General features: G+C 47.8%; 1 protein-coding gene across 7 annotated transcripts in view; it reads left to right on the top strand.

Moving 5' to 3' along the window:
- DPF3 (double PHD fingers 3) overlaps window positions 1–18,111 on the top strand; it is a 253,600-nt gene that overhangs the window by 133,625 nt on the left and 101,864 nt on the right. For all 7 annotated transcript variants that reach the window (XR_009500960.1, XR_009500959.1, XR_009500961.1 and 4 more), the window contains exons 4-5: window positions 3,971–4,098; window positions 10,769–10,864. Coding sequence is in view for 4 of the 7 variants with exons in the window: in XM_059914563.1 (XP_059770546.1) it covers window positions 3,971–4,098; window positions 10,769–10,864 (224 nt within the window). In the remaining 3 variants the exon portion in view is untranslated. The remainder of the gene's footprint in view (window positions 1–3,970; window positions 4,099–10,768; window positions 10,865–18,111) is intronic.

The raw sequence follows: 18,111 nt of genomic DNA, 5'->3' as shown, positions 1-18,111 counted from the left end.
TTGAATAGAAAAAAAGCGAAGCAAAAATTGGTAAGCCTCCTTTTCCACTCTGTTTCTCACACTAGTTTTTGTGGGGATCTTTTCAGAGTTTCTTTATGCAGCGTATTACCATGTTTAATTCTCACACCAACACTATGAAATAGATACTATGATCATCCCCATTTAACATATAAGGAAACAGACTTAGAGGTTTAGGTAACCAGCCCGTGGTCCCTTGGCTAATACATGGCAAGGCCAGGATTTGACTCCAGGTGTTTCTGAAAGCAGAACTTCTATGAGCCAATAAAATATTTTGGTAATTAGGCAAAGGATAATGTCACTAAGTTTCTCTGTGACCCTGGGAAAGTCTCTGTGTCTTTCTGTGCTCTACTTTCCTCGTTAAGTGATTGGATGCTGTTGGGGGTCCCTTCTAGCCCTTCGAGTGTAGGAGAGCCCATTTCACTCTTCCCATTTTGCTTCTCTTCTCCCCCATGTTTCTGACCCTGTGCCCATCTCAGAGGATCAGGACCAGAGGACCAACAGGGTAGACTGAACGATGGGAAAGCAGGATGGAGGAATAGTTAGCAGGAGAGGAAGAAGGGGCAGTAGAGGGAGGAGCATGAGGGAGTTTACCAGTGATGGAAAATTCAGTGCTGTTGTGCTGAGTGCACACCCCATGGGGATGCTCATATAGAACAGAGCCCAGGACCTTGACACAGACCTGCCCTCAGTCTCCAGCAAAGGTCTGCCTTTTATCTCAAAATATGAAAACTGTGGAGGTGGTCTAGGAGGGCAGTGAACATGCACAAAGGTTTGGGAAACGACTTTTCAGGGAGGGACCAGATCGAGGCAAGGTGAAGTCCATACAGCCTAGAGATTAGGTGAATGGGTTCTGAGGCAGATTGGGGTCAAGGCTGGACTTTGCCCCTTACCAGGTGTCTGATACTGAGCAAGTTTAAGCCTCCCTAAGCTGCAGCATCCTCATCTGTGAAATGGGATGATATCTGTGCTCACCACTTGGGTGGCGGTGGGGATTAAGTGATACATAGCAATAACAGCTGACACATTTTGAATGTTTGCTATGTGCCAGGCACTCTGCATGTACACAAACATATCAGTGCTTGTTGGGACTCAGCCTGAGCCTGCAAACTACTAATAAGAATACAGTGAGTGGGGCTCTTGTCACGATCTTAACCGTGTCTAGGAAAGATCCTTTGGCTGCATTCTTGTCCTGCTGTGTGGCTTTCGGTGACGTTACTTAACTTTTCTGAGCCTCAGGTGACTCATTTATAAAATGAGATGATAGGACTTCCCTGGTGGTCCAGTGGTTAAGACTCCATGTTCCCAATGCAGGGGACAAGGGTTCGATCCCTGGTTGGGGAACTAAGATCCCACATGCTGCATGGTGTGGCCAAAATAAAAAAAAAAAAAAAAAAGAAAAAGAAAATGAGATGATTAAAGTAGATGATTTGTAAGGCCTTTTCAGCTCTAAAATACTGTGCAATTCTGGAAATAGGATTTATTTAGTGTTGAGAAGGCTAAGGGGGATACTAAAATGTGAACTTCATAAATAAAAATATATATATGGTTATTATAAATCTGAGGGATGGTGAACAGCTGTTCTCTTTTGGCTGAGGACAGGGCATGAGGCAACATATGTTAATTGTTTTAGATTAGACACTTGGAAGCCTTTTGTGACTTGGGAGAAGGACTAATATGTCATTGGAGCAGGCTCTGGAGCTGCACACTCTGAACTCACCAAAGCAGACAGTTGGCTATTTTTCTGTGTGATGTAACTTCACCACACAGCCCTTCCTTGACCCCCGATCTAAAGTAGACACCGCCCCCCGCACTGTATTCTTTCTTCACATTTCACCCTGTTGCTTTTCTCTGTAGCAGTTATGACATTTTGTAATTGCATATTTATTTTGGACTTAGCATTTAATGTCTGTCTCTTTATTTTTTTTTTGAATTTTATTTAATTTATGTTTTTATACAGCAGGTTCTTATTAGTTATCCATTTTATACATATTAGTGTATATATGTCCATCCCAATCTCCCAATTCTGTCTCTTTAGATTGTCAACCATCTAAAGGCCGGGTTGGTCGCTATTTGGTTCACCTCCTATGTACCTAGTTCTAACACGGTGGTCGTCACATAGCAGGTGCTCAGTAAATATTTGTTGAATGAATAAGTGGGTGAATGAGTTTCAGAGGTGGTTGATTCGGGGGTAGTACTTTTTGATGGAGGTGGATCCTCTGCTTGCCTTTTTTGGTAAGAAAATCCCAAAGACCTTGTCTTTCAAGGGACTTGAGATACTGTTTCTCCTTCCCACCATCATCTCCTGGGGGCTGGTCATGCATGGGTGTGAGTTTCTTCAGTTTTAATGGGCTGCCTGAGCACCCTTTCTTATGGGCTGGCCAGCCTGCGTCTGGCTCTGGTGGAGGAGATAGAAGGGGAATGTGGAGCTCCATTTGAATAAAGGCCAGTGGAACGCGGGTTGATTGTGCTGGTTATTTCTGTTTGTCCCCCCAGATCAGCCTTTTGCCCTTCTTTACGCTGCCCTGTGCCCCAGGAAGCTGACCTCAATGGCTGCGTCAGTGAGGCTCCCTTGCCCTGTGGCTTCTGGTTGAGCTTGGCCAGTGGGAGGGCAGAGCAGGAAGACAGGGCAAGGAGAGAGAGGTTGGGTGTGTGTACCCGGGTTCTCTGGCCCGAGAGCCTTCCATGGCTCTCTCCAGGTCTTGCAAACACACTCTCTCTGTCCCTCCAGGGATAGCAGGGCTCCTGACCCCCCACTGTTAACTGCCCTGGTGCTTCCCCATTCCTTGTCCCCTAATTCCTATCCACACGTCTGTAAACTCCATACAGATGGGCCATTCGTTCCCCTGACCGTTTGCTCCAGCACCACCCCCTCATGGTCTTGCACCCATCTTACCTGATACAGGGTAGGGACTATGCATCTAATCGCAGGGGGTATGAAGTACAGGGTCCGGGGAGAGGTGGGAGGAATATTTTGTAGTAAATCTGAGTATGATCGCCTGTACCAGAGGTTTCTGTTTTTAATGAAAAAAACCCCAAAAAACAAACCAAAAGACCCTCAACCACTCTCCTTTGGGTTCGGAGTTGGGGGAATTCTTGAGAAAGGGGTTCAGTTTCTCTCTCCGATTTCTCTCACGGGCAGGGCCGGCTCTGGCTGCCACTGCTCAGGTGGCCCCATGATCTCAAGCCCCACGAAGCCAATCAAACTCTGATGTCTTCAGAACAAATGCCCCAGTGTGCGGGCACTGCAGCTCCCAGCTGCTGATCAGGGGCCTGTTAGGCATCTGCTCTCGTTCTTTTTCTTCCCTGGGCTTCAGAGGCCTTTACTTCCCTGGTGGGTTGATAAGAACAGCCTCTCTGAGGTTGAAATAGCTTTTCATGGAGCAGACTGGAGCTGGGCAGCCAGCATGGCCGGGGGGAGGTCATGGAGTTGGCAGACGAGAGTTGGCATAGAGGGAGAGGATAATAAAACTTGAGGCCGACATTGGTGCACCGCTTTAGAGTTTTCAAAGTGCTTGAATGTAAAGGAACACATTTACGCTCCACAAAATGGCCTGGTGGGGTGCTCGGCATTGTCCCCCTCACTTTGTAGATGTGCAAAAGGGCTCGGGGATCCTTGAGTGCCTCGCCCAAAGTCACAGAGCCGGAGGGTGGCAGAAGCAGGACAGAGACGCAGGCCGTCTGACCCCGTGTTCTTCTGGCGCCCCTTCTGCCCTGTGTCCGCCGTCTCTGAGGCAGCAGGCAGGGCTGGGCTCTGGCTCTGGGACTGTGAATTGGAGATGGAAGAGCTGAACTCCAGTGTTCCTGTTCGGCCCGGAGGAGAGATCGCAGGCATCTTGAATCCTTGCCGGGGGCTGCGGTTCCCGCATGCCCTCAAGGGCCACCCTTCCTGTCCCTCCTTTCTCTCCTGTTTCCAGTGACCTGACACTGCTTTCCTGTCCTTGTTTTTCAGAAGTGGAGCTGCCTCTGAAGAAAGATGGGTTCACCTCAGAGAGCACCACCCTGGAAGCCTTGCTCCGTGGTGAGGGGATCGAGAAGAAGGTGGACACCAGGGAGGAGGAAAACGTCCAGGAAATACAGGTATTTGTGTGCTTGCGGGACAGGTTTGGGGGTGGCCCCCAAGCATCACCGTCGTGCTTCCGGAACTCCAGCCCCAGCTCTGGTTGTCCTCTCAAGGGCCAGGGCTGTGTCTCAACTTCCCACCACAACTGGGAAGCTGGCCTTGGTCTCCCTGTTAGTCCACTCAAAATGTAATTTTGGAGCCTACTGTGTGCCAGGCACCATGCGAGGTCCTGGGGACACAGTGGTGAGCGAAACTGACCATGTCCCCACCCGCCCCGGGAGCCAGCAGCCACAGCCCAGGCTTGGAAAGCTCGGTTGTCTGGGGCAGCCAGCCCCCACAGGGATCCCCACCGCACCCCTGCCTCACACCCCCTCCTCAGCTCTAGTTCACCGGCTGTCTTGTCCTTCCCCAGCACCACCCACCTCTCCTTCAAGGCCAGTTTAGAAGTCATCCCCCAGGCAGGGTTGGTGGCTCCCATCCCCATGTGTTCACCACCCTCTGTGCACAGCATGGCCAAGGCCGCCACCACGCAGGGTCACCACGCAGGATTACAATGGTGCACTCTGACGGTGTCTTATTTATGTGTCTTGAGTCCCCATTGTTGAATTCAATGGTTGGCACAGAAGATTGTAATAATATTAATGAATATAAATATGAAATCGTAGTTTTTAATAATTAAACATAATGAAATTATTAAAATTAACTTACATTTGTATTACATTAATACTTTATATTAAAATTATATATTTTATGTTATTCATATATTATACAATTGCATATTTATTAATTTTATATCCAATCTAATATTTACATATTAATTTATTAACATTGTAATTAAATGACTACCAGTAAAATGTTAGGTTTGCTTCGTCAGTACCACAGTGCGTGGGTTCCGTCGAGTCAGAGACCGTGCCTTCGTGTTCACTGTTGTACCCTCGGGGCCTTGCATGTGCCCAGCAGAGTCTGGTCTCAATAAAGGCGTTGAATGAGTCAGTGAACGTGGCCTCCTTCTCCGCCATTCCTGCGTTCAGATGAATGGTCCAGTCTTTTCCGTTTGGTCGTCACAACATGGCTTATATTTGTTCCCTCCTCTACTTGTCAGATCTACAGCCCTAGTAAAGATCCTTATTGACTGAAACCTTTATATGTCTGACACACCTTGGAGTTGTCTTCGACCCCTGTCTTTCTCTCACACCCAATATCCATTCATCAGGATTCCTGTCCACTGTGCCCTGTCAACACAAATCCAGAGCGTGGCCCCTTCTCACCACATCCACCGCTGCTGCCCTGGTCCAAGGCACTCACATCTCCTGTCTGAACGGTTGCGATTGCTTTCTAAGTAGTGCCCTGCTTGTGGCTGAGAGGGGGCCTTTCCTGTGCTCAAACCCTGCACTGGCCCCTGTTCTCCCGAGAAGAAGTCGCGGCCCTCTCACCTCTCTCTGACTCGCTGCTTCCTCTCTTCCTGGCTGACTCAGCTCCAGGCACACCGACCTTTGGCTACTCACGTACACACCAGGCGCGCTCCACCTCCGGCTGTGCTCTGGCTGCGTCCTCTGCCTCACGGCCCTCTCCCCATACGCCGGGCTCTCACCTTCACCGTCTTCAAGTTTTGGCTCCTGTCTCTTCTTCTCTGTGAAGTTTACCCTGACCACTGAAAGTAATACCACATCCTGTGCCCTCTCTGCCCCGCAGCACTCCCGACTCTCTTACTCTGCTTTCCTTTTCTTTTTCTTTTTCCCCATAGGTTTTATCAGCATCTAACATACTTCATAATTTACTGATTTATGATGCTATTGTTTATTTTCTGTTTTCTTCTAGTAGAATGTAAACTCCTCAAGAGCAGGAATCTTTGTCTCTCTTGCTTGCACCCCTTTGTATCTCAAGACCTAAACAGTGCCTGCACATAGTAGGTGCACAATAAATATTGCGTGGATGCACGAGTGAACAGATTCCTGTGAGTTGCCTGTCCCCAGTCTGTCCCCTCTCCACCATGTCCTACTTTGATAGCTGAGCTTTCACCCCAAAACACAGTGCTGCTTGGGCCATGCCCTTGTTTAAAAAACTTGGCTAAAACACTTTTGTGTCTCGCTAAATAAATCTAAGGTGATGAGTGTGATCTTCTTGGGCCTCCTCTCTCCGCTCCTAACCTAGTTTTCAGGCTTATTTCCCACGATTCCTTTACTCCCTCTGTTCTCCAGCCTCCTTCCCTCCGTGCCTCTGGTCATGCTGTGCCCTTTATCTGGCGTGCCTTTTCTTCCATCACCACGTGTACAAATTCCACCCACCTATTAGGCTCAGCCCTGATACCACCTTCCCCATGAAGCCTTTCTTGATCACCCCCCACCCCCTAGTTTTCTTTTTACCGCTGGCATTTAGGGCACCTAGTACTTTCTTTTTCTTCTTTTTTTTTTTTTTTTTTGCTATTCATGTATTATCCCCCATTTTTGGACTTTTAGATCTTTGAAGTCACCGTCTGTCCCATCTGTATTGCCTGTTAAGAGTATTTTTGCTCAGTTGGGGTAATTTGACTGAGTCAATGGGTGGGACAGAACCATTGCCCAGAAGCCTTGATGCTCTAGAGACAGGCAGCCCTTTCCTTTTCGAGCTGGCGGTGGGTTCGAGTCCTTCTCAGGCAGCATTGGGCCAGTATACGGGTTGTCATTGTCGAATCATCATCATCACCATCATCCCCGATGTAACCAGAATGTCTACTATATGCAAAGCATGGGCCTACCACCTGCTGTGCTAGAAGCCGAAACCAGGACCAAAGCCAGATGAGTTTACATGTTTTTATTGGCTTTGATTATTAAAATAAAGTGCACATGTAACAAATGGACTGTTTTGTTCATTTTTCCATTCATTCATTCATTCCATCAAAGTTTATTGAGTGCCTCCTCTGAGCAGGCATTGTGCTGGGCTCTGGGGTAACAGCGAAACCAAGAGAGACCTGTCTGCTCTTCTCATACTTATTTTGTAGCATGACATACAGACAGAAAGCAAGTAAACGAACAAGTAAAATAACTGCATTTCAGGATAAATGCCATGAAAAGAACAGAGTATGAAGGCTCAGTACAAGAGGAGGGACAGATTCTAGGTAGCATCCTAAGGGAGACAAGGGCTATACCCCGGTCCTGTGAGATGAGAAGGAGCCAGCAAAGTGAGGAACCTGGGAAGGGCTTTCTGGGCGGAGGAACAGTGCTCTTGAAGGCATCGCGATAGTTCTGAGCACGTTGTGTGGAAAGAACAGACAGAGGCTGGTGTGGCTGGAGCAGGGTGCCAGGGAGGGAAGGGCCGGGGAGGCACTTGGAGAGGTGGGCAGGGCCAGACCTGCAGGAGGCTGTTGGATTCATGGGACATGAAAAAGGAAGCCATTTGGAGCTCTGGATGCTGCATGGAAAGGAGACTGGATGCAGGGCCAGCAGTGCAAGGAGGGAAGTAGGAGAACTTTGCGCTCTTCCAGCTGGAGATAATGGAATCTTTAAAGAGGAATTCCTCTGATACGCAAAAAAAAAAAAAGAGGAATTCCTTCTTTTTTAAAAAAGCACAACCACAAACGATCATTATCATCGCCGTAAAGACTGGTTAGAGTAGCAGGGAGCAAAGTTGTTTTAAAATGTGTCTATTTTCCAGATAATGTCCTTGGACAGGGAGTGCAAGTGTGTCACGGGGGATGAGCTGCATCTCTAGTGGGACACCCCTGCCCTTCATTCCTAATACAGGATGGTCCCTCTGCTTCCTGAGCCCTGAATACGGGCTTTGTTTGTTAGGAACTCCTGGCTTCTCCCGAGCTGTGTAGAGAGGCTTCTGGTGTCAGGGCCACGTCGCAGGAAATGCAGAAACACAGGAAATGCTGCTGTCACATGTGAGGCCTGGGGCTCGGACCAGAGGTTCTAGAGACACAGGGAAGCCAGTGGGAAGAGGGAGGGAGAAGTCAGTTTTCTCCGGGATGTTGAGGCTGTGCAGCACGTCTAGGGACTAGTGCAGCTGCCTTCACCAGCTTTCACCTTCCAACCCAGAGTCCATGTTGCAGGTAATAAATACCTTCATAATAAAAAATGAGAGTGGCATCAGAATTGCGCTGAGATGCCAGAGGCAATGATCTTTAAATTCGAGACACTTGGAACTTACCATGATTAAATGGCTTCAACACCCAGAGAGTTTGCAAGATGGCTATACAAACAGCAACAGTTGTCGTAAGAACGACACACCTTGTATTTATGCTACATCTTTTCACCAAAGGCTGCAGAGCGTCTGACTTGTCATTGTCTCACTAGTGTTCCCCCCTACGGTTCAGGAAGCCAAGGCGCAGGAAGGCTAGGACTCTTGCTGTGGACCCGGGCCAGCGTTTCCTAGCTGTGGGCCAAAGGTCGTGTCTGGCAGATGCCGTTGCTTCTCTGTTAGGTGGCTAAGGTTGTCCCAGAGAGCCTAAGTGCTATCAGCTGATGGCTTCCCATATAAACCTGGTAGAGAAGCCAGAGAAGAATTTACTAGACCTATTTTGAGTTCTTTGGGAGGATTTGGCAATTAGCAATATCCTGACCCCTGCGATGGGAATGGAACTCTCTGACAAGAAGGCAATGGGAGAAGGTCATTGGAAACTCACCCCTGGGCTTCCTGCTTTGAGGACAGGCCAAGGGCATTGTCCAGGAGGCCACTGGAACAGTGATGGTGATACCAGAAGTCAGTACCATGCATGCTGCTTTCTAAGTCTTTTTAAAAAAATTATTTAGCAGCATGAATTTTTTTTTTCAATTTTATTAATTTTTATTTTTTGTCTGTGTTGGGTCTTCATTGTTGTGCACGGGCTTTCTCTAGTTGCAGTGAGCAGGGGCTACTCTTTGTTGCAGGGTGCGGGCTTCTCATTGCAGTGGCTTCTCTTTTTGTAGAGCACGGGCTGTAGGCGCGCGGGCTCAGTAGTTGTGGCTCGTGGGCTCTAGAGCGCAGGCTCAGTAGTTGTGGCGCACGGGCTTAGTTGCTCCGTGGCATGTGGGATCTTCCTGGACCAGGGCTCGAACCCATGTCCCCTGCATTGGCAGGCGGATTCTTAACCACTGTGCCACGAGGGAAGTCCCGCTTTCTAAGTCTTTTCATAGCTTGTGTGATTGTCACACTATTACCACAAGGATGGGTGGTTGCTGTTGTCCTGTATAACTTGGTGCCCACCCACCTTTCTAGCTTCATCTTAGACCAGTCTCTTCCTGAGCCACTGAGCTCTGGTCACACTGGCCTCTTCATGCTCTCTGGACAAGCCATATTCCCCTCCCTGCTTCAGGGAGTTTGCTCATGCTGTTCCCTTTGCGTAGAATACTTTCCCTCCTCTCCTCCCTTTGGTCCCTGTTCCCAAGGTTAGTGTCTGTCTATCCTTTACATCTCAACTTCCTTAGTTCACTTCCACAGGTAAGCCTTACCTGACCTCAGATTAGGTAAAGGTCCCTTCTAACAACCTCTCATAGCACCTTGAACTTGCCTATCACTGTTTTCATAGCAGTTGTAATTATATGGTTATGTATGTTGTTTGAATCTGTCCTTCCTTCATTAGACTGTAGAGTCCCCTTGGGGCCAGGACTGTAGCCATTTTTTGGCTTATCTAGCACAGTACCTGCCATGTAGTCAGCCCTAGACAAATGTTTGTTGATTGAATGAATGAGTTCCTATTTTATAATTGGGGAAACTGAGGCATGAAGCGATGATGACTCACCCAAGGCCACAGAGTGAGCTTATAAAGAAGCCCCCAGGGCTCCTGACATGGAATCCATGGGCTCCCCTTCCCCTTATCCCACTTCCACTCTGGGGGGCTGGGTCCTCTGCCACAGTCTCTTATCCCTCCCTTAAACCTAGAGATACGCACCTTATTTCCCCTTTCCTCCCCTCCGCCAAAGCCAGTGAGGTGCTCAGGTCCTATAGGAAGTACTGCAATATGCCTTGGACTTCTCAGACACAAGGGCTGAGAGAGAAATGGGAAACTCTGAGCTGATGAACCTGACCTTGCTTTGGTCGTGGATTCTGCTCTATGATCTTGAGCAGTCGAAACTGTTTTCAGCCTCAGTTTATTTACCTGTAAAATGGAAATTGGATTCTCTGCTGCAGTGTGACTCACGGGGCTGTTGGAGAGAGAGAATTAAATTTATGATCTTTGAGCTCCATTACAAGTAATGTGCTGTAACGAAAATCCATTACTCTTAAAAAAATAACAATGGAAGATTATGAATAACACATTCATGTCAAATTCTGGTCAGATGGAGAGGAAGTTACTTGTTTTCATCAAACAGGGCAGGATTCCAGAATGCCAGGGAAAGGAGAAACATATTTTCATATATTTGAGGTGGCCCTTTAGGAACAAAAGGAAAATTACATGAAAGTAAGTTTTGACCAGACATCTTGGGCCCACGTAGAAGGGTACCCCTACCAGAGTATTCTCTTTTTAGAAAACATTTCTTGGGCAAAAAAGAGTTGAAAAAGGTCGGTGTTCTAGGAGGAGTCGGCTGGAAGGGTCCCAGGAGAGAGAGTTGGTACCGCCAAGAGCTCCAATTCCTGGCCAGCATTTTGGAGGCCTAGCTTCCCAAGCCATGGCAGCATCTTCACTGTGTTAAAAAACAACACCAAAACAGAACACCCTCCAAATTACCCTCTGATGGTTTTCTCCTTTGCATTTTATTTCTCAATGCTTCTATTTTCTTGTCATTTCAGAGGGTTTTGGAAAATGATGAAAATGTAGAAGAAGGAAATGAAGAAGAGGATTTAGAAGAAGATATTCCCAAGCGGAAAAATCGGACCAGAGGACGGGTAAGCCGTGAGGGAGGAAAGAGATCAGGGAGGCCGGGGCCTGGCAAACAACTGGTCCCTAGATTCAAAGTCCCACTGCAGCTAGATAGAGGGTGTATCCATGGTCTTCCTTGCAGGACACCTAGAGAGGAAACCTCCAGAAGAGTTCTGGTTCTCAAGTGATAGCCTGCAAGAGTTTAGAGCTGGCAAGAGGGAGAGAAGAGGCAGACGGTGCCCCGAGGGGATGGTGCGGGTCTGGGGAAGGTGGAGGTTGAGGTGTGGGTGAGGGTGGGGGATGAGGAGAACGTGACTGCTGTCCCCATTCCTCAGTCATAGAACAAGGCGGGAAGTGTCCCGTCCCTGGGGCTGCCCCAGAATGACAGGGTCAGGATACCTGCTTTGGGGTATGTTTCACTAGGCAGAGAGTGGAAGCAAACTGGGAAAGCATGGGGGCCGCAGCTGATGGTTACCAAGCCAGTGTGGCAGGGGCTTTGGAGGCCTGTGGGCCTGGAATGTGACAAGAAAAGGCCAGAAGCCTGGGGAATGGCAGAGGGGAAATCCATGGTGGAAGGAATAAAAATATGAGGGTGACTCTTAAGCGGAGGGAGCCAAGCCTGAGTGGTGCTCTCTGGCGTTCGGGGTGGTCCTCCAGAGTCCTCACGTTCAAGCCCAGAGGGGTTTTCTGTGATTACCTTCAGGGGTCTGCAGGAGTATCTGACAAAAACCAGATGAAGCGGGACCTGCGGGGATGAAGTGCTGCTTTCCATCTGGAGAATTAACTCTCTGAGGCCTGTCTGGCTCCTTCAGGCTCTAGGCGGGATGCTTACCCCTCCCGTGGACGAGAGGCTAGTCCTGGATGCCCTCCGAGCTTGGGTCCAGTGATAATTATGGCAAGCCTCTCTATTCCTGTGGTTCTTGTGTCTGCGTACACATCAGAAACACCACGAGAGCCTATCGAAATGCAAATCTGCAGGACCCACTCCCAGAAGTTCTGATTTAGGAAGTCTGGGGTAGGGTCTGGAGAGCTGTATTATAAGCAAGTTCGTAGGTGACTGGTGCAAGCGGCCTAGCAGTGCCCATGCTGAGCTAAGATGCTCCGACTTGGACAGGAGCTGGAATTTCTCAGTCTGGACGGGGCGGTCCTCTGATGCTGCACACCTTATAGAGTCACGACTCAGCTTCAGCCATGATCAGTGTTTTGACACTCTTGTTTAATCTTTTCTTTACTCTCACTTTTGGTTGGTTTGCATGTTTGTGGGATTTGTGTGTGTGTGTGGAATATTTGAATGCAAGCCCCTAGACATTTTTTCATTTAACCTGTACATACCTCAATGTATATCTCTAACAGGTATCATTATCATACCCAATAAAAATAACGATTCTAATATCTACTATCCAGTCCCTGATCCTTTCCCCCTGATTTTCTCAAAAATGCCTTTTTATAGTTGGTTTGTTTGAAACTTAGGTCTCTTGTATTCTATAACATACTTCTTCCTTGCTACTCCCTACCACATACATATTTTTTTTTTCTCCATGCCATTTATTTGTTGAAGAACTTGGGTGGTTGGTCTTGTGGAATTTCTCATATTCTAGATTTGGCCGACTGGTGGTGTTTGATGTGTCCCTCAATCCTCTTTATCTCCTGAAAACTGGTGATCTGATGAGAGACTTGATTAGATTTGGGATATTTGTGTGTGTGTGTAAATATTTTTTGGTGGGGCTAGACTCTTTCTTAGGTGTGATGTGTGCTTCTTATTGCTTCACATCTGGAGGTGTATGCTGTCCACTCGTTCTGCTTTCAGTAGTGGTAAAATTGATCCGTGGATTTGGGTGTTGTCAGCCAGATCTCTCCTTAGAAAGTGCCCCATCACTTTTTCACCTAATCATCTTAGTGGCCCCTGATGAACTTGCCTGGACCCATGCCTTCTTTGGGGGTTACAAAATAATGGATATCTTATTCCATCATTAAAGGAGGCTTTAGAATGTGGAGTTTCTGGGCCTTTTGTGAACTCCAATTGCTGTGTACCTCCAGGCCTGCTTCCAACCCTTGTCTCAGCCCAAACCAAACTTACTCGAGTAGATGATGGAGAATGGTCGTCTTTACATCTTCTCCACTCCCAACTGAAATCTAGGCATTGAACTTGTAGTCGGCAAATACGAATTGGGTGTCTTCTCTGTAAGAACACCAGCAGAAGCGGCAGCAACAGCCATTTGTACTTACTGTATACTTCCTATACATCAGGCAGTGTGATGAGCTCTTCCCAATAAGAGCTACGTTACTGGAATACACCACAGTGCATCATAAACACGATAGGTTGATAGCGATATCATAAACACGATATCGATAGTGACAATAGGTCCTTTATACTGCATTCTCTATTTCTGCACGGTCCTTTACAGCAGCCACTGGCCACATGTGGGTGGCTACCAAGCACTTGACATGTTGCTAATTCAAATTGAAATGTGGTGTAGGTGTAAAATATTCACCATATTTCAAAGATATAGTAGGAAAAGAATGGTGAACATTTCATTAATATTTTTGTATTGATTACATGTTGAAACGGTAATACTTTGGATAGACTGGATTAAATAAAATGTATTACTAAAATTAATGGCATCTGTTTCTGTTTTTACTCTTTTTTAAAAATGTGGCTACTGGAAAATTTAAAATGACATGTGACCCCCCATTATATTTATCTTGGACAGCACTGCTTCTTTCATTCCCATACGTGGGTATTATTACTCCTAGAGAGGTTAAGGAACCTGTTCAAGGACAACCAACCTAGTAAGGAAGAAGCTAGGACTTGAACACAGGTCTGTGCTTTTTCTACTGGGTCACACGTGGCCCAGTGCCCAGCATGTGGCCACTGACCATTTTGTTGAATGAATGAATGAATGATGGAAAAAGAACAGAAAGTCATATTCCAGATTTATGGGAGCTGAGAAAAGGCCTGAACACAGCGAGGGGGCTGGATGGGGCCTAGACTAGCTCTGGGCCCACCCGAGGCTGGCTAAGGGGCAGTCAAACGGCTCTACGTTGTGCAGTGACATTGTAGACATCCATGGTGGGAGCCATGGAAGGACCTGGAAAGTGCAGGTGAGCCTACCTGTGCTGGAATAAGGTATGGAGCTGCTTAACCCACAGGCTCAATGAAGCTACCCTTTAAGGTGTATTCAAGCTGCCACTGGCTCCTGGAGGAGAGTCACTCCGTTTCTGTTGTCGGGACTGAGAGGCAGTCTGAGGCTGTACATCTCAGTATGTGGCCCTTGGGCCACAGCATCAGTGTCACCTGGGAGCTTGTTAGAAATGCAGACCCCCAGACTCCACCCTAGGTGGGCTGAATTAGAGTCTGCAGTTTAACAGGACTCCCAGGTGCCCTGTGTGTTCATTGAGGAAGTCAGGGCTAAGGTAGTAATGACGAGAACAGTCTCTGCTTTGTTTGAACCGTGAGTTCAAATCCCAGCTCTACCACTTACTAGACTTTGGGTGGTTTAGGTAACCTCTGTGACCCTGACCAGATTGAATAAGTATGCTGGGTCTCAGTTTCTTCATCATTAAAATTGGGGTAGTAATACACAGCCAATTTTGAGTGCTTAATAAAGGCTAGATATTATTAGGAGGGTGCAAGCAAAGGGAACAACTCTCAGAACCTTGACAATGGAGAGTCCCTGAGGGGTGAGAGAAATTGAGACCCAACAATGAATAATTGTATCTGTAGTAACTTTAGCCCAACAAATCAAAGCTCTTTAAAGTTCATGGAATTCCTGTGAGTCATCCATGTGAGTATTATCAATCAGTTGATCAATCAGTAAGTGTTTATGATGCACTGTGGTGTAGTCCAGTACTTCCAAACTTTAATGTGCATATAAAGCACCTGGTGATCTTGTTCAAGTGCAAATTCTGATGCAGTAGGTCTGGTGGGTGGGGACTGAGATCTCGCTTGGTTAACAAGATCCCAGGTGATGCCAGTGCTGCTGGTCTGAGCACCTCTCTTTAAATGGCAAGAGTGTAGAGCAGTGGTTCTCAATTTTTTTTTTGGTCTCAGGGATTCTTTACTTACAAATTACTGAGAGCCCCAAAAGCTATTGTTCTGGTGGGTTGTAACTAGTGATACTTCCCATATTAGAAATCAAAACAGAAAAAACATTAAATTTAAGAATACACGAGCACACAGAGTGATGACATCATTGTGTCGTGTAGCCTCTAGAAAACTCCACTGTGTACTTGTGAGAGAATGAGAGTGAAAACTTTCAAATAACATTTTAGTACTATTACAAAAATAGTTTTGACACTGGAGACTCCCTGAAAGGGTCTCAGGGACCTCCAAGGATCCCTTGACCACTATTTGAGAACAACAGGTATAGAGCAACTAGCTCTCTGCTCGGGACTGAGTCTGTCCCAATTGAGAGTCTTTTAGTTGTAGGAAACTCAACAGCTTAAGCGAAAGTGGGAAGTATTTGAAAAGCCGCTGAGCCATTGTCCCATATTTGAGCAATTTTTGAAGATTCAGGAAGGTGGCGGGGATTTAGGATTGGGAAAGAGTAAGGAACCCAGGCAGCTCTGGCCTCTACTTCTCCTTCCTTTACTCTTCTCTTGCAGGATTGCCTCTCCTGCTTCTCTGTGCATGTGGCCCCATAGTTCCTGAATTTATGGGTCCCCCAAGTGACCTGTACTAACTAGAGTCACTGTTTCCCAATTCAGAGTACCTTGGGGGTAGAATCTGATTGGCCCAGATTGGGTCACATGTCTACTCCTGAGCCAGCCAATCAACGGCGGCCAGTAGGGCAGGACTGTGTGGTGCAGTCATGGCAGCCATGGCCCACCAGTGTGTGAATGGGGAGGTGGAATGGGGAGGAGTGGAGTCAGATGAGCAGTTCTCAGAGAGGGAGGATGGTTTCTTTTGGACATCAGCTTCAAAGTTTTCTGTAACAGATTCTGGAAATCTGGGCCTCCGCCTTCTACTGGCTCTGTGACTATGGGCAAATCATGAACCCTCTCAGAACCTGTTTCATCAAGTGCCAAATGGGAATAATATTACTTGGTTAAACTCAGATGGTATTGTAGGAATTAACTGAGCTAATATATGTGAAAGAGCTTTGGATGCTGTGTGCCTAGCATAGTGCTAAATGTCATGGGTTCATAATAAGGTATGAAGTGCCATCTTTGCCCTCAAGGACCTTGGAATTAAATTGAGGAGAAAATGCTCATAGTCATGATACAATTAGAAAGCAGCAGGCTTCTGACCGTGCACTTACCAAATGCAATAAGAGTTCAGAGGAAAGAGCAATCAACTGGGCAAGGAGGGGAAATAATTTATTGAGTACTTCCTGAAGACCTAGCTCTGTCCCCTGTGCTTTCACACCCCCTTATTAGCACTACAACAACTCTGCAATAAAGATGTTGCTATGCCCATTTTACAGCTGAGAAAACTAATGCTTAGAGAAGTAACTTGTTCAAAAACACATGCTAGTGTTTAAATCTATGTTTGTCTGACTTTAAAGCTGATGCTTTACTCATCAGTGTGGCAAGAGGAAGATTCTTGGAGGTGTGGCATGTTAGCAAGGCTAAAGCATGGACCAGATGTGGATGGGCAGAGTAGAGGCTGATCCATGACCAGGATCAATCAAAACAAAGACTTGGACGTAGCATCAGCATGATGTGATCCTGGTAGGACTGGCACTAGGTCGTCAGTGGATATGTCAGTGGGCTTTGGATGGCAGTGAATGAATGGATGACCATGGGCTCCCGTCCTTCACTCCTTTTGTCTAATTGGTCTGAGACTCATGCAGGATGGATTGGGTAGGGCAACACAGAGGTAGAACCCCAGCTGGCGGCTTCTTTGAGCAGTTCAGGGGTTAATTGATGAGCTCCTGGATTAAGATGTGGAATAGAAGGGAAATGCAAAGCCTGAGATGGCTTTTGAAGGAAGACACAATAGCACTTGGATACAGAGAATGAAGAAGAAGAACCAAAGATGATTAACTCACTGACCAGCCGACTGATGGATTGATTCATTTATGCAGCAAACATTTATTAAGTGCTGCTTAGGTGACTGGCCCTGTGCCAGGTTCCAAGTATAACGGTCACCCAAATAGACGTTTTCCACCCTTATGTGGGAGAGATGGAAAACCAACAAGTACACCAAGTATAACGTCAGACAATGCTAAGTGCTATGACATGAAGCAGGGTAGGGGTAAGAGATGGAGGGGATGAGTGAACATGCATTGGTCAGGAGGGCTTCTCTGAGGAGGTGACATTTGAGCAAGACAAGTAGGATTCCGAGTTTCCAAGCTTGAAATGTTCCAGGAGACTAGAAGTGTGCTCCAGCCACAGGAGGCGTCCCTTGCCTGTCCCCTCAATGCCCTATAGCCACAATCCCCATTTTGCAGTTGAGGAAACTGAGGTGCAGGGAGAGAGTGGGTGCAGCAGCCGCCCTGCCGGCAGCCCTGCAGAGTGCGATGAAACCCTGGCTCTCGGCAGGGCCCCCGCTTCCTGCTGGCTGCTCCCAGCTCCAGCTCTCCTCCTCTTCTCCTGGGTGGTATTTTTAGTCTCCCAGAACCCCCTCCCTGAGTCTGCTGTTGCCTCTGTCATTCTGCTTGACTTGCTTTCACCTGCTCCCAGGCGCCTGTGACAGGGCTGCGGGCTGCACACGTCAAGCTGTCCCCGGCTTCTCCAAGGGGGGATGCGGGGGGGGGGGGGGGGCGCGGGCAGCTGAGGGTGACCACCCTCAACGTGGGCAGGCGGGGAGGCCTGTCAGTGCCTCGGGGTGACTGCCAGTGCCGCACAGCTCCCTCTTGGGGTCAACTCTGAGTAATGAGGGCGAGGGGAGGGGACTGCGGGCTGGTGCGTGTGCAGGGGTGGGGGGCGGGGAGGCTAGGAGGGAAAGCGCCCTGGAGGGGAAGGAAGGAGGGAGGTGGAACTTTGTAATTTGTTTTGGAAAGAGACAGCCGAGGAGGTGGTGGCCTTGGTAGCTTGGCAGGTGGTGTTGATTGTGAAGGGTGTGTTTCTGGGGAGAGAGTGAGCCCCGTAGGGCTGGCGTACAGGCCTTTCCACTGTGACATCCCCAGGGAAACTGTGTGTGTGTGTGTGTGTGTGTGTGTGTGTGTGTGTGCGCACCTCAAGGCCTTTTGACCATGAAGTCCCTCCGGGGGTCACTTTTCCAGACCAGGCCCCTGGGACTGCCCCATTTCCCCTGCACACCAGATGTTGCCATGTTTTATTTCTCATCTGCTGCACCTTCTTCTCTGTCTCCAAAGACCCCAGCAGG

This window comes from Balaenoptera ricei, chromosome 2 (assembly GCF_028023285.1).
Source record: "Balaenoptera ricei isolate mBalRic1 chromosome 2, mBalRic1.hap2, whole genome shotgun sequence".
NCBI classification, from domain to species: domain Eukaryota; kingdom Metazoa; phylum Chordata; class Mammalia; order Artiodactyla; family Balaenopteridae; genus Balaenoptera; species Balaenoptera ricei.
Note: the sequence above shows the minus strand (reverse complement) of the source record. Positions and strands in the feature narration are given on the sequence as shown.